The 24,274-nt window shown below is 53.3% G+C and overlaps 2 protein-coding genes across 4 annotated transcripts in view; one reads left to right on the forward strand and one right to left on the reverse strand.

Moving 5' to 3' along the window:
* Positions 1–18,709, forward strand: part of MYO7A (myosin VIIA) — a 90,964-nt gene extending 72,255 nt beyond the window's left edge. For all 3 annotated transcript variants that reach the window (XM_017533058.2, XM_037740143.1, XM_037740144.1), the window contains 17 exons: positions 793–910; positions 1,691–1,817; positions 2,846–3,015; positions 4,686–4,876; positions 5,540–5,664; positions 6,287–6,444; positions 7,294–7,447; positions 8,654–8,809; positions 9,294–9,399; positions 10,481–10,594; positions 11,952–12,039; positions 12,239–12,345; positions 14,647–14,832; positions 15,312–15,428; positions 16,437–16,520; positions 17,334–17,453; positions 18,078–18,709. In XM_017533058.2, the coding sequence (XP_017388547.1) occupies positions 793–910; positions 1,691–1,817; positions 2,846–3,015; positions 4,686–4,876; positions 5,540–5,664; positions 6,287–6,444; positions 7,294–7,447; positions 8,654–8,809; positions 9,294–9,399; positions 10,481–10,594; positions 11,952–12,039; positions 12,239–12,345; positions 14,647–14,832; positions 15,312–15,428; positions 16,437–16,520; positions 17,334–17,453; positions 18,078–18,167 (2,211 nt within the window). In that variant the 3' untranslated portion in view covers positions 18,168–18,709. The remainder of the gene's footprint in view (positions 1–792; positions 911–1,690; positions 1,818–2,845; positions 3,016–4,685; positions 4,877–5,539; positions 5,665–6,286; positions 6,445–7,293; positions 7,448–8,653; positions 8,810–9,293; positions 9,400–10,480; positions 10,595–11,951; positions 12,040–12,238; positions 12,346–14,646; positions 14,833–15,311; positions 15,429–16,436; positions 16,521–17,333; positions 17,454–18,077) is intronic.
* A 1,253-nt stretch (positions 18,710–19,962) lies between these two features.
* Positions 19,963–24,274, reverse strand: part of GDPD4 (glycerophosphodiester phosphodiesterase domain containing 4) — a 92,595-nt gene continuing 88,283 nt past the window's right edge. Inside the window, exon 17 of the mRNA XM_017533059.2 lies at positions 19,963–20,716. Within this exon, the coding sequence (XP_017388548.1) occupies positions 20,337–20,716 (380 nt within the window). The 3' untranslated portion in view covers positions 19,963–20,336. The remainder of the gene's footprint in view (positions 20,717–24,274) is intronic.

Raw genomic sequence — 24,274 nt, forward strand, 5'->3', positions numbered from 1 at the left:
AGTGCAATGGCTCCATCTCAGCTCACTGCAACCTTTGCTTCCTGGTTTCAAGCAATTCTCCTGCCTCAGCCTCCTGAGTAGCTGGGATTACAGGCACCTGCCACCATGCCTGGCTAATTTTTGTATTTTTTAGTAGAGACAGGGTTTCACCATGTTGGCCCGGCTGGTCTCAAACCCCTGACTTCAGGTGATCTGCCTGCCTCAGCCTCCCAAAGTGCTGGGATTACAGGCATGAGCCACTGTGTCTGGCCTTGTATTTTACCAAGAGCATGGCAGCACCCCTCACGGCTCACCTCACCTCCAAGCTCCAGTACCCCCTTGACACACTGATCTAACTCCCAGATTTGCCAGATCGGTTTCTTGCAGTTGTGGCTACACTCACAGTTCTCCGGGACCTGGCTCCCCATGCTGTGTCCCCATTCCCTCTCTTCCCAGTCTGCCTTGCACATGCCTCCTGCTAACTGGGGGCCTTGGTCCTCCCACAAGCTCTGGCTGGAATCCTTGCTTCCCTGTCTCTGTTGAACTGGGAGCTTTCTGGAGGGGCAGCTATAGTTTCTCTGACTTTGGGCCCCAGCACCTGCATAGAGGCTGCACTCACAAGTGCTCACTGATATTGATGAATGAGAAAGGTGGAACAGGGTGGGTGCGGGCAGATGGGAGCGGGGCCAGGCCACTATGCACAGGAGGTGTGAAAACCCCAGGCTGCTCCTGGCTAGAAGGCAGCGGCTGCTGATTTGTAGAGCAAACTCACTCATACATTGTCTTCTGTCCTCTGTCACTCTGTCCCTTTAGGGGATTTATGCCCAGAGGAGAACTGATGCCCAGAAGGTCAAAGAGGATGTGGTCAATTATGCCCGCTTCAAGTGGCCCTTGCTCTTCTCCAGGTTTTATGAAGCCTACAAATTCTCAGGTACCCCCAGCCTGTGAGGCTCCCAGTCCCTGGGTCAGCCTGGGTCAGCCACTCTGTGTCTCAGCCCACAACAGGGGAGGGAAGCGGCTTGAGCCAGGGCCCCTGTCAGCGGAACTCCAGCCTGCGGGCTGCTTGGTCTGTTCTGGTCAATGCGGCTGTGCGGGTCCTGCCTCCCCACACCCAGTAGTGACTCCATGGCACATCTTATGTGCTCAGTGGCACACTGGATTGAAAAACTGAGTGAGGATTGAATCATTAAGACACGTACTGTGTACAGAACAGGGTGACCCAGAGTTCAGGCAGGGATGGCCCTGCTGGGTTGACTCCATGAAGTCAAGAATAGCAGATACAAACCCACGCAGGCCACTGGCTCAGCCGCCCTTGGGCCGTTGTTACTGTGCACCTGCTCTGTGCCAGGCCCTGTGCTGATGCTGCTGTTCACTGAACCACCAAGCACTAAGGCCAGAGGGAACCCTGGGCCTCATTCCAGCCTCTCCCCAGATCTCACTTTAGTGCAGGGCAGGGACTTGTCCAAAGCTGCACAAAGACCAATGGCAGGAGTGGGACCCAAACCAATTTCCTGGTTCAGCACTCTCTTGGCACTGCACTTTGGGTTTTGCCACGTGGGGAGTTTGTGCTCTCTGAGCCTCAGTTTCTTTATCTGTAAATGGAAATCAGTGTACTGCCACCCTTGCCACCTGCCTGGCTGTTAGGAGGATTGGGAAGGGCTGGGCCTGGGGACAGGAGGCCTCCCTCTCAGTGCCTTGGTCTGGACCCCAGGCCCCAGCCTCCCCAAGAATGATGTCATCGTGGCCGTCAACTGGACAGGCGTGTACTTTGTGGATGAGCAGGAGCAGGTCCTTCTGGAGCTGTCCTTCCCAGAGATCATGGCCGTGTCCAGCAGCAGGTGAGGATGGCTGCATGGAGATGCAGACGGACAGCGGGGAAGGAGAGGGGCCAAAGCTTCCCTCTGGGTCACAGGAAGCGAAGAGACACAAAGTGGCCTGCCCTGGTTGCACGTGATTGGGCAGTTTGTGCCACATTGTGCAGACCTCTCTGGCACCTCCTCCTGCTGTAAGAACGGGCATGGGCTTCACAGCACATGAAGGCTGTTCTGAGACAGGACCAGGTGGTCAGGACAGTCAGGGGCAGGCGAGTGTGTGCAAAAGAACTTGGCCTGGGGTTCAGGCGTCTGGGTAGGACTCACTCTATGTCTTCGTTCCTAAAACAGGAGTCTTAATACTTTCCTCCCATAGCAGTGGTAAGGAAGAAATGCAATAGTAGATGGGAGAGCCCTTTATAAACTGCAAAGCGCAGTGCACGCAGATGGGATGGTGGGTCGGGTTGCTGGGATTGACTGGCATTCCTAGCAGTGCAGTGGCTCCCTCCTCCACCATCTGGGGCTTGTAGCAGTGTCTCTGGGCTGCATCTGATAGGGGCTGGAATCAGACTGGTCCAGCTCTGACCAGATACATGCCAGACACATAGGATGCAGTGGTGACAAGCAGTCCTTGTCCTCTTGGATCTTCAGTCAAAGAGGAGAGACAGGCATTGAACAGGCCATTTTAAAGCAGGGTATGATGAGGACTGTGGGAGGGCAGGGAGGACTTCCTGGAGGAAGTGATATGTAGGCTGAGATTTAAAGGATGAGTAGAAATTAGACAGGCAAGGAAGAAGTGGGCCAGGCCAGTGTGGGTCTCCCTCTGGGCCATGCCTGCCTCTGGCCAGGCCAGCTCTGACTTAGCCTGAGATGTGCTGAGCTGGGCCACGTCCCCCGCTGGCTGGGCCATGTCTGACTCAACTGGCCTTGGTCTCCTTCAGGGAGTGCAGTGTCTGGCTCTCACTGGGCTGCTCTGATCTTGGCTGTGCTGCGCCTCACTCAGGCTGGGCAGGACTGACCCCCGCGGGGCCCTGTTCTCCGTGTTGGTCCTGCAGGGGAGCAAAAATGACTGCCCCCAGCTTCACGCTGGCCACCATCAAGGGGGACGAATACACCTTCACCTCCAGCAACGCCGAGGACATTCGTGACCTGGTGGTCACCTTCCTAGAGGGACTCCGGAAGAGATCTAAGTATGTTGTGGCCCTGCAGGATAACCCCAACCCCGGTGAGTGGCTGCTGGCATGGGCTGCCTGGCACTGGGGCTCAGGGTGTCATGCAGACTTTCTTAGTCCATTTGCATTGCTATAATGGAATACCAGAGGCTGGGAGATTTATGAAGAAACAAGGTTTATTTGGCTAACAGTTCTGCAGGCACTATAAGAAGCATGGTGCTGGCTGGGCATGGCGGCTCATGCCTGCAATCCCAGTATTTTGAGAGGCTGAGATGGGAGGATCATTTGAAGCCAAAAGTTCAAGACCAGCCTGGGCAACATAGCGAGACCTCCATCTCTACAAAAGGTTAAATAAATTAGCCGGGTGTGGTGGCCTGTGCCTGTAGTCATAGCTTCTCAGGAGGCTGAGGTAGGAGGATTGCTTGAGCCCAGGAGGTGGAGGCTGTAGTGAGCTGTGATTGTGCCACTGCACTCCAGCCTGGGTAAGTGAGACCTCATGAAAGAAAAGAAAATAAAAGAGAATAGAAGAGAAGATAAAGAAAGGAAAGAAAGAAAGGGGCCAGTATCTGCTTCTGATGAAGGCCACAGGAAGCTTCCACTCACAGCAGAAGGAGAAGAGGTTCCTGTATCCGAAGGAAAGAAGAGAGAGAGGACGGGGTGCCAGGCTCTTTTCTGTTCTCGCAGGGACTCTATAGAGGGAGAACTCACTCATTACTGTGAACCCAGCACCACACAGCTCGTGAGGGACCCACCCCTGTGACCCAAACACCTCGCACTAGGCCACCACCAACACAGGGAGATCAAATTTCAACATGAGATTTGGAGGGGACATATATCTAAACCATATCACAGACCATGTCCCATGGCCTTGGCCTTGGCACTCAAGGCTGCTAGGGTCTTGTTCCTATCCTTCCCTTGCAGCTGGACCAAATAGCAGAAGCCTGTGCCTTCAATGTGTGCCCTGCGGGGAGCCTCCTCTCTCTCCCTCCTCCTGGTTCTTCAATACTCGTCTCCTGTCCCCTCTCTAAGCTAGATCAGGGGTCCTTCTCAGTGTTCTCAAAAGACCCACCATCTTCAAGTGATAACAGCAGTAACAACTACCCTGCCTGAGGCCACTGAAGTCCTGGCAGAGTGTGGGAAAGATGAAGATGAAATGGACCCCACCCTGTACTCAGTGGGGAGGAGGGTGGGAAGCACACAGTGACAGCCTGTAATGGTGCAGTAAGCAGGGAAGCCCAGAGCCACAGGAACCCGGAGGAGAGGCCCCATGCATACTGGGGTCTAGAAAGGAAGCCCATGTGAGCAGAGCGCAGCGGGCAGAGAGCTGAGCTGAAGCCAGCACAGAGGCAGGAGAAAGCTGGCCTGTCCGGGGAACTGCAAACAGCTTGGTTTGACTGGGAACAGGCGCAGTGAGGGAGGAGGGACGAGGTGGAAGGAGTCCAGGGAGGCCCACTCACAACAGGCTTAGGAGTGCGGGGCTTTCTCCCAAAGGCAATGAGGAACCGTGGAAGGCTTTTGAGTGGGAGAGTGGCCCACTCTGGTGGTGGTGTCTGTATGGGGAGTTGTGACAAGGTGGAGGCAGAGTGGCAGGTGGGCAGACACAGATGACAACACCTCAGTTCTTCTGTGGGAAGTAGCGGCTTATAGATCATCAACCAAAATAAAGATGTTCCAACTCAGCTTCTGTCTCTGCCCCGTGGTCCCGCTCACCTCTGCTCTGCAGCAGGTGAGGAGTCAGGCTTCCTCAGCTTTGCCAAGGGAGACCTCATCATCCTGGACCACGACACGGGCGAGCAGGTCATGAACTCAGGCTGGGCCAACGGCATCAATGAGAGGACCAAGCAGCGTGGGGACTTCCCCACTGACTGTGTGTACGTCATGCCCACTGTCACCATGCCACCACGGGAGATTGTGGTATGTGGCCTGGGCGGCAGATGGGTGGGAGGTACCACTAGACCCCTCTTCATCCACTCCACACAGAGGTACAATAGGTTAATGGTCTAGTGCATCTGTGAAGATGATCTTGGGATCTTACGGGACCACACATTTAAAGTTGGGGCAGCCCTCAAACCTGTGCCAGGTGGGGAGGGGCCTAGAAATGGCATCAGATGAGGAACGGCCAAGGGGTGGGGCCAGGGGCGGGGACTGGAGAAAGCGGTATCCCTCACACTGTCTGAACAGGCAGTGGGGCTACAGCGGGGGCAGGGCTGGTCCCTGCTTCTTCTGGAGCCACCTTGAGAGCAACTCTGGGGACTCACAGCCCAACCTCCCCAGTGGCTCCTAAGCCAGGCTCAGTGGATGAGGCAGCTCTCACACCATGTCCTCCTGCCTCGTCCAGCCTTTCAGACTGACCCAACCTGATCAGACACCAAGGGAAGGGCCCTGAGCTCAGCACAAAGGAGGCAGCAAGGACCTCAGAGACCCTAAGGAGGAATGGGGCTCCCAGGGTCAGAATGGAGCATGGGGTCCACCCCCCGGAGAGTCTCCCCGAATGCCAAAGGCCCCAGGGTATACCGTGTTGGTTCTGGTGGCCGCAAGTGCAGAGCTGACCTGAGCCCCCTGTCTCCTGGCCCCTAGGCCCTGGTCACCATGACTCCCGACCAGAGGCAGGACATCGTCCGGCTCTTGCAGCTGCAAACAACAGAGCCCGAGGTGCGCACCAAGCCCTACACGCTGGAGGAGTTCTCCTATGACTACTTCAGGTGATGCCTCCCAGGGTAGGATGGGGGCCACAGGGCTGGGAGCTGTAGGCTTCCGCTACCCTCAGATTGCGTGCTGGGGTGGCTTTGTGAAGTCCTACCTGTGAGCAGGGCCTGGGTCAGAGGGAGCTGGAGGGCTGTTTCTGTCCACCGAGGTGACCCATTCTGTATGTCTCGACTTATTCTTCTTTCATTTAAGAGTTGTCACTGCATCTACCCCAGGCTGGTCCTGGGCATTGGAGACTCAGTCTTGGTGGGGAAGCGGGCAGGAAGCAGGCAGCTGGGATTCTGTGTGTCCAACACTGTGATGAGGATGGAGGGGCAGTGAGAAGCTTCCTGGAGGAAGCAGTGTGCACTGAGCTCTGCAGGGGTGCAGGGTGGTGGGGGAGGCTGGGGCACAGCCTGGGGTGTTCTCGCCGCTGTTTCACAACTGAGAAAGGACAGTCCAGCAACCGCCAGTGACTAGTCTCCAGCCACATGCAGGGCAGGGAAGAGCAGGGCCTGGTCCCTACCCTTAGTCTCCAGGCACAGGGTGTGGGCGGGGGTGGGGGTCTCACAACCTGGGGGTTTCTCCCCAGGGCTGCTGGTGATGGGGCCACTGCTGACGGTCCCTGTGCTGTGGCAGGCCCCCACCCAAGCACACGCTGAGCCGTGTCATGGTGTCCAAGGCCCGAGGCAAGGACCGGCTGTGGAGCCACACGCGGGAGCCGCTCAAGCAGGCGCTGCTCAAGAAGCTCCTGGGCAGCGAGGAGCTCTCACAGGAGGCCTGCCTGGCCTTCATTGATATCCGTGCCCTGGGGCCGCACCGAGGGGAGCCAGGGACCAGGCAGGGTCTTCGTCTGCACACCACCTTCCTCCTGAGGGCCTGCTGTGGCGTGGGAAGGGTTGATAGAGGACTCCCTCCCTGGCACCTTTTGCTATGCAAAGGGCTGCCTCACCCACTGTCTCCTCTGACCCTGTCACCCAGGTGCCAGGTAGATTGGGTGCCTTATGCTGGGCCAGACATGGAGGTAGCGCAGGGACCAGCCCAGCCCCTGGCCTCATGGGGCCACATGCACATCCAGATCAGCGCCGAGATGGACCAGAACAGGCAGCGCTGTAAACTGACCCATCCTGGAGGGGGCAGGGAGGGCTTCCTGGAGAAAGTGGTATCTGGGCTGAGGCCTGAAGGCTGAGAAGGACTTAGGCAGGCAAAAGGGAAAGGGGTGGGGAGTGTTCCAGAGGGAGGGAGCAGCAGCAAGTCCCCGAGGCACACAAAGCAGGGCTGTTCCGGGCTCTGGCGCTTCAGCACAGAGAGGATGGGAAGACTGTGCACAGGCAGGGTTCCCGACCCTGGGAGGAAGCTTGGGCTGTGTCCCAAGGCCAGGGCGAGCCACTGGGCAGGGAGTGGCATGGTCAGATTGGCCATCTGGGCAGTCCGTCCCAGGTGCTGTGAGGGCTTCGGATGTGGGGCTGGTGGCTATGAGCTGGTGGCTATGAGGGCCGGTGGGGCAGATCACGCCCATTTCGTGAGTACGCAGCCTGAGGCCAGGGTCACAGCTCCAAGGAGGCAGGCCCTGTGGAGAGTGGGGCCTCCAGACCCCAGGCCAGTGCTTCCTCTACTCGGCCGAGCCCTTCCTTAACAGCCCCCACCCGTGCTCAAGTACATGGGTGACTACCCATCCAAGAGGACACGCTCCGTCAACGAGCTCACTGACCAGATCTTTGAGGGCGCCCTGAAAGCTGAGCCCCTGAAGGACGAGGCGTATGTGCAGATCCTGAAGCAGCTGACGGACAACCACATCAGGTGAGCCAGGCTCTGTGGGCGGGCGAGGGGCAGGCCCCAGCGGCTCCGGAGGCAGCTGCTGGCTCTGCCAGGACTCAGACCTTCCTCATGCAGAGCCAGGAGCTGCCCATGGACCCCTCACATCTTAGCTTGGCCCCAAGGCCCAAGGAGGGCCTGGCAGGAACTGGGAGGTTTTTGGCTGTCTTCCTTTGAGTCCATCCTCTAAGTGGAAGAGCCCTAGCTCCTCCTAAGCTTTGGCTGGAGCCTCCTCTGGGTGCCCCTCCCCTGCCTAGACCCTGCTGTCTGCCTGCAGGTCCAGCACAGTCAAGTGTCCCTTCCCTGGTGCAGGCCAGGCCGGCTGTCCACTGGAAGCACGGGCTGAAAACTCTCATGAGTTTGGGTGCTGGGCACAATGCCCAAAGGGTGCCACCTTCTCCTCCCCCTGGGGCAGCCCGAGGCATGATTAGGAAGTCAGGCATCGGCTCCTCTCAGAGCCTGAGAGAAGCTACACCTCTCTTCTTACACCTAGCCCACTGCCTTCCTCCCAGCTGTGTCACCCTCTACATCCTCCACAAATCCATCCTCAAACTACACGTCAGCTCTTTTGATGATGCCAAACTTTTGTACTTGCCGCACCCACACCCAGGAAAACTTTTCAGTCCCTTCTCTGCATACTGTAATTTGCCTCATCCTTCAAAGCCTAGATCAAATGCCACCTCCTCCTAGAAGCCCTCCAAACTTCCTGCTGTCAGGCCCAAGAAGCTCAGAGTGGTGGCTGAAGTATCCTGGGGTGGGGCTGGTCTGACTCGTCGATACTTAAAGTGTAGGTAAATCAAAGAGCTTCTGCCTGAATATAAATCACACTGCTTCCTTCATGGAGAAAGTCTTGCTATGGAAACAAACAAAAAGCCTCAGTTGAAGCAGAGTGCATGGTAACTTGGTAGCTTTCTATTCTGGCACAAGCCCCTGATATCCACATGCATTGGTAATAGTGTAACCTGGCGCAGTGGGCTGAGCACACTTTGAGTAGCACCAGCTGCATCTGGCTGTCAGGGAGAGGGGCCTGTAGATGGGGTGAGAGGTCCTCAGACAGGGTAAGGGTCAGGGAAGGTCACTGCTGCTGTGATGAGCAGCTGAGGGGTGTGTGGCCCCCTCACCCAGGGGTGCATGGGTCCTGTGACTCCTGATGGTGGCTGCCCCTGCTGGATCCCACGCCTCCTCCTGCAGGTACAGCGAGGAGCGCGGCTGGGAGCTGCTCTGGCTGTGCACGGGCCTCTTCCCACCCAGCAACATCCTCCTGCCCCACGTGCAGCGCTTCCTGCAGTCCCGAAAGCACTGCCCACTTGCCATAGACTGCCTGCAGCGGATCCAGAAAGCCCTGAGGTACAGCGGCTGCCAGGGGCAGGGGCAGGGGCAGGCACTGGGGCGGGCTCCTGGACACATTGGGCTAGTGGGATGAGCCCCTTGGGGGATGAGGACAACACAACAGTTGGCGCCCACCCCTGGGGTACCTCAGCTGCCAGCTAAATGGAGATGCAGGCCTCGCAGCTGCCTGAGATGCAGCTGGAGAGTCCAGCGGCTCAGGAGTGCTCAGCCCAGAGCTCCCAGGCTAGCAGGTGGGCAGACACCTGGGCCTGCTTCATACTCTCCAAGTGCACTTGCGTCCTTCACTTCGCTGGTCCCTTCCATAGCCACCATCCCATTTTACAGATGAGGAGCTCAAGGCTCTGGGAGGCTCAGTGGCTGGTCATATCATAGGAAGTGACGGGCAGGGATCAGAACTGGGATTGTCTGCCTCCAAGGATGCCAGTCCCTGGTCTCCACAGTCCCACACAGCTGCCTGCTGCTGGCCCTGCCCCCTTTTCAGAAATGGGTCCCGGAAGTACCCCCCACACCTGGTGGAGGTGGAGGCCATCCAGCACAAGACCACCCAGATTTTCCACAAGGTCTACTTCCCTGACGACACCGACGAGGTGAGGGCCGCTGGCTTCTGGCTCTACAGATTCCCAGGACAGGGCCGGGCTTCCTGGGTGGACACCAAGGGCGGCCTTACGCCTCTCCCCCGCCACCCCACGTTTGCTGCCTCGTCTTCCTGCCCCTTAGTGGAGTCAGGGCTCAGGAAGAAGGCCATCGCCTCCCCAGGTCAAGAGCCCTTGATCCCTGATCCAACCCCTGCTTCCTGGAGCAGCTTCCTTCGGAAGGGCCCCCTCCTCCCTCTCTCTGAGGAGGACCTGCCTTGGAGAACAGCAGTTCTCCCTGTGAGCTGGCTTTGTACTGGCTTTGCACCTCCCTGTGCAGGTCCCTACTGGCCCCCAGGTTCAGGCCTCCCCTGTCACCTGAGCCCACTTTCCTGCAGGCAGAACCTCGGCACCCCTTCCTTCCTCCCCACCTGAGGTGGTTGAGGGTCCTTCCATCCTAGTCCTATCTGCCAGAGGTCCTATCGGTCTGTCACGCCTGCAGTCATGCTGCCCCCATGGTCCCCAGCCCCTGCCTGTCTCAACACAGTGTCTCATTCAGATAAACTTTTCATTTGAAGAGTTGTTTTGAAACTTGCCTGAGGCTGGAGACTCACAAATGCCACAAGAGGATTTCAGTTGCAAGGACCAAAGATCTCCTAAAATCCCTTCTTGTGCCTCCAGACATCTTTCCTCCCTCCATCTAATCTTCCCCAGATGCTCAAGCCCGCCCATTGGTCTGGGCTGCTTTCTCCTCTGCTTTTGGGATTGCTTTTCCTCTTCGTCAAGTATCCTCCTTCCAGTCATCCCTTCCTGCTATGCTCCCTGGACCCCCACCATCACTCAGGCGTGTATAGCCTGGCCCAGGACTCTGGACACCAAGGCCACGTCTGCTTGGAGGGTCGGAAGGAGGAGGCCAGGGAAGGCCCAGACAGGAGTAGCCCTTTCCTTTTGTTAAATGCCATGCCTTGCTCTGGGCCCACGGGAGGGTGTCTGGCCCTGGAGGGCGCTCAGTGTAGGAGGCCCAGCCAGAGAAGCCCCAGAGGACCAGGTCCAGGGAAAGGTCCTGCCAGAGCCCAGTGCCCACCACCCCTCCCAGGCCTTCGAAGTGGAGTCCAGCACCAAGGCCAAGGACTTCTGCCAGAACATCGCCACTCGGCTGCTCCTCAAGTCCTCAGAGGGATTCAGTCTCTTTGTCAAAATTGCCGACAAGGTGAGTGGTTCGCCATCTACCTACTTGCCACCGGCCCACCTGTTGGGAAATTTGCTGGGGCCATAAGAACTTATAGACAGCAGGGGGAAGAGAGAGACTAGGGGAGAGAAGGGAAGAGGGCACTGGCATCTGTCCATCTTCTCCCATCCCTACAGCCTCCCCTGATGTGGAGTGGCTGCCCCCAGCTCTCTCTCCTCCGAGGCACTGCACGTACTCAGACCCTCTTAGGGGCACGTGCCCAGGTGCTGTGTGTTCTGACACACCAGACTCCTCACCCTGCCCCAACACACATGTTCTTTCCAGATTTGCTTTGACTCGTCCCTCACTGCCATGCTGGGGCAAATTAACCCTTGAAATAAGGTGTGATCATCCCCACTTGGCAGATCACAGAGCTAGGGCTCTGAGAGGTTAGGTAACTTGTCCATGGTCACACAGCAGGGACTGAGCTCCAGGTGGGTGTGACTCTAAAGCTCATGCCCCTGCCACCTTCTCACATCACCCCACTGCCAATACCTTTGTCCCTGGAAGTCTTACAGGCCCAGCTAAAGCCCCCTCTGTGGGAAAGCTTCCTTGACTGAGTTAGGTACCCCATCCTGTTGCCAGCTGATGGCTTTACATGCATCTGTGTCTGTCTCCTCACTTCGTGACTGTCTCTGTGTCAGATACTGGGACCCAGAGGTGATCCTGCTGAGGTCCTAGACCTAGGGGAGCCCAGAGTCTGTGGGAGGAGCTGGACATGGATGCCAGAGAATGTCCAAGCCAGGGGCTGGGCCGCATTCTTGGCCAGTTTCCCTTGGGCCTAAGGCAGCATTCAGTGTCCCAGGCACTGAATGGAATGACCATCACTCCCGGCAAGAAGCGGGCTGTTCTGGCCAGGTGCGGTGGCTCATGCCTATAATCCCAACACTTTGGGAGGCTAAGGCGGACCAATTGCCTGAGGTCAGGAGTTTGAGAGCAGTCCGGCCAACACGGTGAAACCCCATCTCTACTAAAAATGCAAAAAAAATTAGCCGGGCATGGTGACATGTGCCTGTAATCCCAGCTACTCAGGAGCCTGAGGCAGGGGAACTGCTTGAACCAGGGAGGTGGAGGTTGCAGTGAGCTGAGATCACACCATTGCACTTCAGCCTGGGCGATGGAATGAGACTCCATCTCAGAAGAAAAAAAAGAAGTAGGCTGTTCTGGGGACACTTAACAGGCACATGGGGCAGGGTGGGGCTGACACACAGAAACCCCTTCCAGCCGGGAGTGGAGTCTTCCCTGAGAAGCAGCTGCCAGACAGGCCTTAGGTGGGAAGGTCAGAAAATTCAATGTTGCTTGAACTAAAATGAGTGCGCTTCAATGGCCCTGTCCCCAGGTCATCAGCGTGCCTGAGAATGACTTCTTCTTCGACTTCGTTCGGCACCTGACAGACTGGATAAAGAAAGCTCGGCCCGTCAAGGACGGTAATGAGGCCAGGTCCTGGGAGCGTCTGAGGCCCAGAGCAAGGCTGTGCTGTGAGGCCGACCTGGGCGGGCCTGAGCGAGGACCTCCTCTGGGACTGGGGCTGGGGCTGGGGCTGGGGCTGGGGCTGGGGCTGGGCTTGGGGCATGAGCACCTGTCTGTGTGGGGACCCTCTGGGTGACTGACTGCCCTGTGCTGCAGGAATCGTGCCCTCACTCACCTACCAGGTATTCTTCATGAAGAAGCTGTGGACCACCACGGTGCCAGGGAAGGATCCCATGGCTGATTCCATCTTCCACTATTACCAGGTGGGCACTCTAGTTGCCTTCATGCATGGCTAGCCTTGCTGTACTCTGGCCCTGAAAGCAGAGACCCACTGCCCTTGCCGGGTGTGGGGCCTGTACCAGCCTGGCCTCAATGGGATTCCCGCCAAGACCACTGGAGCCAGGGGATGGCGCAACCCCTGACACTTGTGTCTCCTGACTCCTTGGCCCTTAGGGGCTTGGCAGTTCCTCCTCTGAGCTTCCAGTCCCTACCTGTTCAGGCCCCTCCTTCAGTGCAGGGCTGTCCTCTGACTTGGAGACTCTACTGCTGTAACAGGGTAATTAATTCCTAGGCCTCTGTGCAAACAGTTTCTAGCGCAGGGACCTGCAGGAAGCCAGGCAGGAAGCTTGCATGCTGAGCCTCTGTTATGTGTCTGGCACTCTTCTCTCATTCTGTCCTGCCAACTAACCCCAAAAAGCAGGCATGTTGTCCCCATCTGACAGAGGGACAAACAGACTCAGAGAGGCCAAGGTGCCATGGTTAGGATCACACAGCTGATGGAACTGGGGTTTGATTCCAGGTTTTCATGACTGCAGGTTAATGCCCTTTTCTGGGCTCAGCCTTCTTACCATTCTGGAAAAAACAGGAAGCATTGAAGGGCAGAGGAGGCAGGGATGGTGGCTGCCGTGGCAGAGAGGACACTGGCCAGGGCGTGAGAAGGACCACCCTCATCCAAACCTGGGATCTGCCTCTCCCCTATGCCCTCCCCGCCCACCCCATGCTGCCCACTAAGTGCATGCCCCTTGACTGCCAGTTCCCCCAAGAGTCGGCCTTGACATCTGCTTCTCCTCCCGCACACCCCAAATCACTTACCTGATGACTGTACCTCCCGGATGTCTCTAAAGTCCCCCACGTCTCTCCATCACCACCTTCCCAACTGGGTCAGCGACTTTCTCCCTGTTCTCCTCATCTGTCTTGGTCCCTTTCCATCCTTTTTCCACAGGGCGGTCATCCTGCTTTCCAGATCCCCCGGTGGCTTCCCCTTGCTCTTAGGGCATAACCCTCATCCTGACCATGGCCTGCCTGGTGGTGCCACGACCTGCTCCTGCTGCCTTGCCTTGTACCTGGCTCTCCTCGGCTCAGTTCACTCCAGCTGGACTGTTTCCACATCTTGAGTGTGCCATGGGGCCTTTGTAATGTTGGGCTGCTCTTCCCCAGTTCCTTCCCTCAGCTACTAAGGGAATCAGGGGAATCAGCCATTTCATCTTAAAGAAAGTCTGCCCTGTCCTTAAGCCTAGATTAGGTCACCTTGTTATATTCTCTTATAGCACTGTGAACAATTCCTCTGAAGGTTGTTATTATGTGTCTGTTTGGAATGATTTTTGATGTCTGTTCTTGCCCTGAGACTGCAAGTTCCATGAGCGTAGGGAGAGTAGGCGTTGTTGCTTAAAGGGCCTGGCTCACAGATGTTCAACGCGTGCTTGTTGGATTGATGGATGGGTGAATAGGTGAATTGGCGGCTCAATGAACAGATGGATGGGCAGATGAATGCTGAATGAATTGATGGGTAGATATTGGTGAGTAAATGGGTGAGTAGGTAGGTGAGTGGGTGGATGAGTGAGTAGATGGTTGGACAGAGGGAAATGGATGGAGGGAGACGTGCAGGTAGATAGACCCATAACCGTGTGGATGGGTGTATAAGATGGAAATGATTGACTCAGGCCTCTGACCAACAATGTGTCCTCAGGACAGCCTCAGTTTCCCTATCTTTGAAATCATGGATAAGATGATCCTGAGGCTCTAGGAGCCTGTGGACAGCGCCGGCCCTTCAGAGGCTTCATCTCTGCTCTGGGCCCATTCTCCAGCCTAAGTTCCTCTGGTTTTGGGTCTGGAAGTTCAAGGGGGTGGGAGGGCCTCTGCTGCTGCTGAAAGCAGATGGTCTCAAGAGAATCCAATGCAAAGAGGCCAGATTCAGAGGCTCTTCCAAAAGAGGAAGGGCCCAGGAGGTGAGGGGTATGAAACGTCTCAGAGTCCCCAGCTGGTCACTCTAAGTCTCTTCATCTTGAAATGGGGCCGCTCACCTCGCTGGACTGTTACGGGGGAAATGAGGTAATAGACACAGCATGAGCTCCAACTGCGAAGTGCTGAGTCTGTGCAGGCAGACTTGCTCTGTCCCTGTCCTGTGCCGTCTCCCCTGGGGGAACAGTTTCAGCTGAGGCTGGAGAGGTGGGTGGGCCCACATGCGGGGTAAGGTAGACCTCGGCCTTGGGGGTCTTGGTATGGTGGGAAAGGAGCCCACTTCTGCCAGGTCCCTCTATGCCTGTGACCTGCTCTGTCTCTGGCAGGAGTTGCCCAAGTATCTCCGAGGCTACCACAAGTGCACGCGGGAGGAGGTGCTGCAGCTGGGGGCGCTGATCTACAGGGTCAAGTTCGAGGAGGACAAGTCCTACTTCCCCAGCATCCCCAAGCTGCTGCGGGAGCTGGTGCCCCAGGACCTTATCCGGCAGGTCTCGCCTGATGACTGGAAGCGGGTGAGCATGGGGTGGGCAGTGGGAATGGAGGGGCCCTGAATGGGCCTCTGGGCACCCCAGGAGTCAAGGCGGCAGGCGCTGGCCAGCAGTCCGGAGAGGTGCATCTGTGGCTCCTGTACACGATGAGGCTGCCAACCTTGTTCCTCCGCCTGCCTTATCCTCTAGTCCTCCATGCCAAGGACTCAGTGGCCACTTGGCAGTCATTTGCCCTGTCCTGGTTACCATGGTGACCTGCTTGTCCTTGATACTCTTTGGTCTGCCTGCCTGGGGGTAGGAAGGGAGGTCTGGAGTCCATTAGCTGAAATATGGGAAGAGCCCTTCACAGCCCTCAGGTCTCCATCCTAGGCCCGGTCCTAACGGTGCAGACGGTGCCAGAGTGGGCGGGAGTGGTGGGGGGAGGACTCTGAGCTCTAAGCAGGCCTGCGCTGAGCAGGCCTGTCCCCGTGACTGAGCCCAGCCCTGACCCCCCGTCCCCCCAGTCCATCGTTGCCTACTTCAACAAGCATGCGGGGAAGTCCAAGGAGGAGGCCAAGCTGGCCTTCCTGAAGCTCATCTTCAAGTGGCCCACCTTTGGCTCAGCATTCTTCGAGGTGAAGGTACGCCGTGGGCTTCTCAGAGCAGAGTAGGAGGGAAGGGGCATTGAGAAGGCACAGAGACTCCTCCCCAGGACTGAGAAACAGCCTTGGCCCTGGACACCTGCCCTGGCGAGGGAAGGAGGGCAGCACCCTCAGCCTTGTCCTGGCTTGGTGTCTTAGCTGGGTTAAGTCCTGAGGTCAGAGGGACCAGAAGCTCAGCCTGGCAGCTGAGGCAGACATGTAAACAGGTCAGGGTAATGGGGGTTGGCCTGTGCTGTGGCAGTGGGGAGCCCTTGCCCGGCTGGCAGAGAGGTCTGCGGGTCTGAGGAGGCTCCTAGAGGAGGTGGTATCTGAGCTTTCCAAGGAGACCCTGGAAAGAGTGCACCTGGCAGGGGTCCCGCATGGACAAAGGCCTGGAGGCATAAGAACTCGGGTCTGGGCAGGAGATGGAAGTAGTGGAGTGTGGCTGGGTGGAGGGCGGGAGCGAGCGGGCTGTGGTGAGCAGCAGCTTGGCAAGCAGTTGAGGGGCTGGGTTTCCTGCAGGGGCGGCCCAACTTGGAGGGTTTTGAACACAGGGTGACATGGCCAGAAAGTTTCCCAGGTTTGGGTGGAAGAGGGGTCTGAGGGGCAGGACGGAGGCAGGAGAATGGTGAGGATGCTGGTGTGAGAGGATGGGGATGGTCTGGTCACACAGCTAGGATGAGAGGCCTTTTGAGAAGCTCTGCTGTGCAAGAACAGGTAGGTAGCCGGAGGCAGGTGCAGGGCTCAGGAGGCTTTTTAAAGATGGGATGCCTTTGAGCTGAGAGGGAGAACAAAGCAGAGTATGGTCCAGGGTACCCATATAGAGATGTGGGGTAGCACTGAGGGCCCAGCGGAGGTGGAGACCATGAGGTCATGGCAGGGCCATCAGTACCACACAGGCAACAGGAGAGGCTGACCTTATCCCAGCTGGGACCAGACTTCATTCCTGTCTCCAAATGCTTTTCTTGCTCTGGGTCCCATCTGATGGCTTCTCATCTTTTTTTCTAGCAAACTACAGAGCCAAACTTCCCTGAGATCCTCCTAATTGCCATCAACAAGTATGGGGTCAGCCTCATCGATCCCAGAACAAAGGTGAGCAGGGACAAGAAGGCGAGTGGAGGCAGGCTCCTCTGCCTGAACCCCAGACACAGTCCTGGAATGAACCCCGCAAGCCATCCTAGCCACCATCTCCAGGCTCATCCACCTGCCACATGGCTGCAAAAACTGTCAGCGTTTGCTGGGACTTTACCCAATGTTTGCTCCACCAAAAGTGCTCTCCTGAAGTTACTAACAAACTCCTTCCTATGGAATCCGAGCTCTTTTTAGTACTTGGCCTTTCATCATCACTGGATGCTCTGCCCATGCAGCTCGGGGTGGCCGGCTGTGCAGGGGTGACTGTGCATCTGTTTCTGGGCCAGAGCAGTCCGCTGCACACCCAGAGGGTCTGACTGGACAGGTGGTGAAGAACAGTTGTGACCACCATCTTTCCGTTGGCTTCATGCATCTGCGTTCCTGGCTCTCATGTTTCTTGGTCATTCCTTCTCTGACCCTTTTGTGTCTGCTCCTGCATGCCGTGCTCCCCAAGGCTCTGCCCTGTCTTCTTGGCTCCCTCCTCAAACTCTCCCTGGACCATCTCATCCAGGCCACTGTGTTAGTTCCCTCAGGCCTCCCAGTTTCCCATTTCTGGCCCCAAGTACCCAACAGCCCCCTAGACTTCCCTGGATGTCCAAATCAAGGTGTGGAGGGGAAGGCACCTGCTTCCCACCGCAGCTCCACGTCAGAGCTGGCCTCTCCCTTGGGCCGTGGGCTCCTCTGAGGGCCCAAGGCCTTCTGTGAGGGTGTGTGTGGGAAAGTGAGGCCACAGGGCCCAGGCTGTGCCTCTCCATGCCCTTTCTGCTCCCCCAGGACATCCTCACCACTCACCCCTTCACCAAGATCTCCAATTGGAGCAGCGGCAATACCTACTTCCACATCACCATTGGGAACCTGGTGCGCGGGAGCAAACTGCTCTGCGAGACGTCACTGGTGAGGGCGTGTCCTGCTGGGCTGGTGGGCTCCCTGCCTTGCCTGCAGCTTAGCCAGCCTCCCAGGGCCTAGAACAAACGCAGGAGTGTGTGACTGGGCCTGGGGTCATTGGCAAGGGTCAGGCTGGGGCCAAGATCAGGTCAGTTTGAGGCTCAACTTAAGTCTGGGGAAGGGACTTAATCTGGGGCTGAGGAACAGACCCCTCACTCAACAACTGGTTTGAGTGCCTTCAGTATCTGGGGGTTGAGCCTGTGGTGACAGCCCTTTAGCCCCCAAATTCCACAGTGGAACCATTAACAATGAGACCTCCTGGACCGAGCTCAAACATCCAAGGCATAGTTCAGCTGAGAGCCAGTAGAGTCACTCCTGGAGGGAGGTATCCATGACTCGAGGAACCCACAAGCTAGGGGCTTAATGTGGGGTCATAACAGTGTAGAACCTTAGCCATCTGGCTGGATGAATCCAACCCTTCAACTGTGCAGACAGTAGATGAGCCCTGAGTGGGAGGGATTTGCCTTTGTCCTGGGTTCTGCCCATTGCAGATTCCTGGGAGCTGTGCTATGATCTGAGTGGCTGGCCCCATCCCACCATGTGCTCTGCTTATCTTCTCGCCCCTGCTTCCAGGGCTATAAGATGGATGACCTCCTGACCTCCTACATTAGCCAGATGCTCACAGCCATGAGCAAACAGCGGGGATCCAGGAGCGGCAAGTGAACAGTCAGGGGGAGGTGCTGGTTCCGTGTCTGCTCTCCAGGCAGCAGCGGGCCCAGGCCCATCAGCTACCCCTGCAGCTGGGGAAGACCTCTGCCATCCTGGCATAGAGGCTAGGCTGGCCAGCCACCCCTGACCATACCGACTGGGCCTCTGATGTTCTTCCAGTGAAGCGTCTCTGGGATGTAGAACTTCCCACCATCCATCCTTCTGGCGCCTGGGTTGGTCTAGTCCTAGCTTGCTGCTCCCAGTTGTGAGAGCCTATGATCCTTAGATGCGTCTCCTGTCTCATACCAGCCCCACCATGCAACTTCCTTTGACTTTCTGTGTACCAATGGGATAGAGGAATCAAGAGGACAACCTAGCTCTCCATACTTGGAACAACCAAACCAAATATGCATTGACTACTCTGAAACTGAAGGGACTGGATCTGCAGGTGGGATGAGGGAGACAGAACAGTTTTATATATTGCTGTGTGAGTGCTGGGCCCCTGTTCAAGTCTCCCCTGATCACCTCAGGGCATAAAATATGTTTCATCCTCTGGCCTGACAGCGTCTTTGCTGGGGGAGGGGAGGTGGAAGGGGAAGGCATGTGGGGTCAGGACAGGGCCTTGCAGGAGAGTGGCCTACATGACTTCCTTGGTCTGTACCTGCTGGCGCCAAGCTGGTCTGGTTTGGGGATTGGGGAGCTTGAGTTCAAGATGTGCTTTAAAGGGACCAGCTGAGATTGGGGTAGGTTGGGAGGAAATGCTGGACATCATGCTGGGAGGTGGGGACCTAAGTGTGCATGGGTTGGGGGTCTAGAGGAGGAATCAGCTTCTGGGCCATAACTAGGGCCAGTGGAGCCACAGTGGCCCTTGCACCTGCCAAAAACATCTTGGCTCATCAAGACATGTCCAAGAACCCCAAGGACAATGCTGCCTTGGGATAAATCCTCATGTCTAGTGGGTGCTTGTAAAATGTTGCTGTGTGACCAGCATGGGACAACCAGGTTTGGCTATGACTGGAGTTGATCTGTGGGTGGGTGCTTCAGATAGGGAAGGTGTGACTTAGGGGTGGGGCATCCTCGGGCTGTGGTGGGGATGAGCACCTAGAGAAGTGACAGTGAACAATTCCCTTAGGGGAAGCGTTTGTGATCTGCCCTTGAGGTCCCATGATACTTCAGCAGGGCCTGGTCCTGCTTCTCTTCACATACTCAAGTGTCTGGGTCATCAGCATCTATGTGCTTGATCTCCGTAGCTGTTACTGTAGGACCAGCTGGTGTGTGTAAATGGAGGCCCCAAACCAGAGAACCCTGCTTTCTGGGATGGTAATGTGGTTGTTGGAGGACACAGCTCCACAGGTAGCCCAGGAGAAATCTGAACCAGAAGGAAGGTGCTGTGGCTGTCTGCCTTACACCACCATCATAAAGATGGGGAGGCCCAGGCCTAGAAAGGATGTGTAAGTGGGAAAACTCAGCTTGCTGCTTCTAACTTTGGGCTCACAGACAGAAGGGGCTTCAGATACTTGTTCTAAGCTCTGTTTTCCCCTCAAGACCAAAAGCTATTGAGTGAGCATGGATTCTGCCCATCATCTTATTGGGGAATCAGCAAACCACAAGCTATCAGGAAGTATCCCACTGCACACTAGAGCAGATAATGTGTGATGCGGATGAGATATTTGTTCCTGACCATGCCGCCTCTCGTTCTCTGGCTTAGAGAATGAGATCACTGTGATGGCATCACTATTGCCCCATCCACCCGCCTTCATCACCCTGGTTGATCACAGAGGGGTCCAAAGAATACACCACTACCTCTGGCTTCCTGAGAGGCTGCCTTTATTTATATGCACAGTCACTCCCTTAGCAGGGAATACTATGGAGGTGTTAGGATGAGAAAAACTTGACAGAGAGCAACCAGCTCCAGTTCCAAGACCACACACAGCAGTTATACCCTTGCCTAGCCCCTTAAGATGCATTCTTGATAGAAAGGCTAGAGCAGAATTGTTCCCGAGAGCCTCAATGGCCCTTCTGTGTGCCTTTATCAACCACTTCCCACCACTGCAGAGAGAGGAAGAGGAAGAAACGGGCGAGATGTGGCTAATTCTTCTTTGGAAACATCTCATAGGAGATGTCAGATGCAGTGAAATATATTGTGACATATGATCCTTTGGAGTATTCAGCCATGAGGATATCTTAGAGGTCTCTTATTTCAGGATAGGGGACCTCTACGGGGGGCATTGTTGGCTTATCTGCCTTCGGGGTGGGCAATGTAGTTTGAAAGGTAGCCTCACTAGTAGTAGCCTGCCTGGTGGGCGCTTGGGTGAGTTCAAAGACCGTGGTGGGTATTGGTGGTTGAATGTAGTGCTTGGCAGGCTTCAGAGGTGTGACAGCATTCTTGATAGGTACTAGTTTCTTGGATGCTGCTGCAAAATTGGAATGGCCTTGGTGTTCCTTTCCGCTCTTGGGTAAGGCTGGGTGGAGGGCTGCTAGAGTCCAAGGATGTTCCACAACTCGGGCAGGAGATTTAACGTATATGTGCAAATCTTTCTCATTCTCACTTCCACTGTGAGTATCTGTGGGGTAGAAAAGACATAAACACAGATTCCTCAAATGTCCTTTCTCCACTCTCTGCCAGTCATGTGTGAAATTCAAGTTATCTCTTAAGTGTTAGCCACTCCTTTAGCCTTTCAGGTTTTTTCCTCCAAGCTCTCCCCTCTACTTCAGGCTTTGTACAAGCTTCAGAATGACCCTCCAATTCAGCCTGAGGCTGGGGTTTAAGAGTCTACCGCATGAGGCTCAGAAAACAGAGACTGACGTTTGCTTAAAGTTCATGTATTCACAGCCATTAAATTAGTTTAGAAAAATGAATACATCCTCAATTAAAGTGAGGACTTTTTTAAGGACAGAAACTTTGTCTTGCTTGCCGCTACATATACAGTGTTCAGAAGTGTTTGTCACATAGTAAATGCTCAATAAATAATTTTTGTCAACAGAAAAAAAATACATGGTAGATACTTCAAATAATAGAGCTAGGAGATCAAGACCAATCTTCCTGCCAAAGACAAATTAAAAACTGGATGATATGCAAAAACAAGAAAACATCTTAAAATTATGCAGGCATTTACAATATAGAGATAAATTATTTGGCCAAAATCTAGAAGAGTGTGAGAATCCAAAGAAGTAAGCTCAGAACTCAGGTTTTTTGTTTGTTTGTTTCTGTTTTGTTTTCTGCTTAGATTTACCTTTTATTTTTATTAGTGTAATTTTTAAAAATTTTTAATTATAAATATTCAAAGCCTTTTTTTAACCCAAGTGTAATTCAATCTGGAAGAAACAGTTACAAACATGAGCTTCATTTTTTCTGTCAGCTTTATAGGAAAAAGGGAATTTTTATTGGATTTGAATGGAATTTTTAGATCAATTCCATGACAATATCTTTATGATATTAAGTTTTCTAATTCATGAACATGATATATTGCTCCATTTATTTGGGTATTCTTTCTCTTAGTAAAGTTTGTAGTTTTCTGTGATCAATCATATGCCTTCCTTTGCAAAGGCTTTTTTGATTAAAGTTTATTTTTTCTGATATTAGCATAGCAACCCCTGCTTTCTTTTGGTTACTATTTGCATAGAATATCCTTTTGCAACCTTTCACTTTCAATTTGTTTGTGTCATTGGATCTAAAATGAGTTTCGTATAGACAGCATACAGTTGGATCATGTTTTTTTTTTTAAACCATTCTGCCCATGTCCATCTTTTGATTGGAGAGTTTAATCCATTTACATTTAATGTTATTACTAATAAGGAGAAACTTCTGTCATTTTGCTATTTGTTTTCCACATGCCTTATAAGTTTTTACTGTCTCTGAGTTCCTGTATCTTTTTCTCTCTCAACAGTTTTATTCTCATATGTCTTGTGGGTTTGAATTCATCCTACTTGGACTATCTTGAGCTTCTTGGATATTTATATGCATATATTTCATCAAATAATGAATAATTTTGTGTTCTTATTTTTAAACTATTGCTAAGTATATAGTTTAAAAATAGGAGCACAAAATTATTAAGGAATATGACTACAGAAGCTCCAATCACCTGTAATAATGAATATCCTCAGGAAGAGGACATTATGTATACCATTTTGCTGATACATATGAACTTTCTGATCAGCCGGTTCTCAAAGTATCATTTAGGGACCTCTGGAGGTTTCTGAGACCCTTTCGGGGGTTCATGAGGCCCAAATTATCTTCATAATAACATTAATATGTTATTTGCCATTTTCATTTTCATCCTCTAATCACTGTATAGTGGAGTTTTCCAGAGATCACATTACAGGTGACACTGAAGAGACTAAATGCAGAAGCAGATATGAGAATTCTTGTCATCTATTAATCCAGACATTAGAGAGATTTATAAAAATGTACAACTACATACTTCTCACTCTATTTTTGTTTCATAGAACTGACATTTTGTTTCAAAAACTGATATTTATGTTATATATAAATAGGTTTTTAAAAATTATTTTAAAATTAACCAGTGAATATTTTAAAATTTATATGGTAAATAATGATAAATATTGGACATGCTAAGAATCAGGGTAATGTGATCCATATCCAGAATTATCAGTTAATAAAAATAGACCCAGAGAAAATTGTTTGAGTCTAGGAGTTCAAGACCAGCCTGGGCAACATAGTGAGACCCACATCTCTTTAAAAAAACATTGGGCACGGTGGCATGTGCCTGTAGTCCCAGCTTCTCAGGAGGTTGAGGTGAAAGGACTGCTTGAGCCCAGGAGCTGGAGGCTACAGTGGGCTAGGATTACACCACTATGCTCCAGCCTGGGAGACAGAATGAGTCCCTGCCTCTTTAAAAAAAAAAAAAAAAAAAAGGGAGAGAGAGTGAGAGAAAGACATACAGCCAGAAATAACAGAGGTGATGGAATAAGCAGATAAGAATATTAAAACAATGATTATAACTGTGTTTAAATATTTAAAGGAAAATGAACACAATGAGGGGGAAAAGGTGAGATATAAAAAAACCAAATGGAAGTTCTAGAGATAAAAACTGTAATATTTGAAATAAAAATTTCACTGATTGAAATCAACAGCAAATTAGATATTATATAAGTGAAGTGGAAGACATGGTATGGGAGGCAAAATTCTATGATGACCCTAAAGATTCCCAACATCTGGTTTATATGCCTTATCTAATTCCCTTCCCTTGAGTGGGGTGAGACCTGTGAATATATTAGGATAGTTATCTCTCTTGATTAGGTTATGCTACATGACAAAGGTTCTGGGATAATTACGCCAATGATTACATTACATTCATTACATAGACTTCATCATAGCAGACTGGAGATATATTCTCTTGTCGGCTTTGAAGAAGTAAGCTGCCATGTTGTGAGGACCATGTGGGTAGGACTTGAGGATCACTTTTAGAAGCTCAGAGCAAAACCCTGCTAACAGCCATTAAGAAAACAGAGATGACTTCACTTCTGCAACTATGAGCAACTTAATGCTGCTAACAAGAAGTTAGCCTGGAAGAGGACCATAAACTTCAAATAAGATTGCAGCCCCAACTGATACCCTGATTTTAGCCTGGAAAGACTAAGTAAAGGAATTGTCTAACCTTTATAAATTTGTGTCTGTGAGATAATAAATTTTTGTAATGTTAAGCTATTTGAAGTAATTTTTAAAATATAGCAATAAAAAACTAACATAGGCTGGGCATGGTGGCTCACATCTGTAATTCCAGTGCTTTGGGAGGCCAGGGCAAGTGGATTGCTTGAGGTCAGGAGTTTGAAATCAGCCTGGGCAACATAGTGAGATGCCATCTCTACAATTTTTTTGAAAAAATTAGCCAGTCATGGTAGTGTGTGCCTGTGGTCCCAGATACTCAGGAGGCTGAGGCAGGAGGATCATTTGAGCCCAGGAGTTCAAGGTTGCAGTGAACCATGATCATGCCACTGTACTCCAGACTTGGCGAAAGAGTGAGACTTGCCTCTAAACAAACAAGCAAAACAAAAAACTAGTACACAAAGCAATATAATATATCCAAAAGAAATTAATTAAATATTTAAAATGTGACTACTCAGAAGGCTCAGGGAGGAGAATTGCTTGAACTTGGGAGTTG

This window comes from Cebus imitator, unplaced genomic scaffold, assembly GCF_001604975.1.
Source record: "Cebus imitator isolate Cc_AM_T3 unplaced genomic scaffold, Cebus_imitator-1.0 Scaffold79, whole genome shotgun sequence".
NCBI classification, from domain to species: domain Eukaryota; kingdom Metazoa; phylum Chordata; class Mammalia; order Primates; family Cebidae; genus Cebus; species Cebus imitator.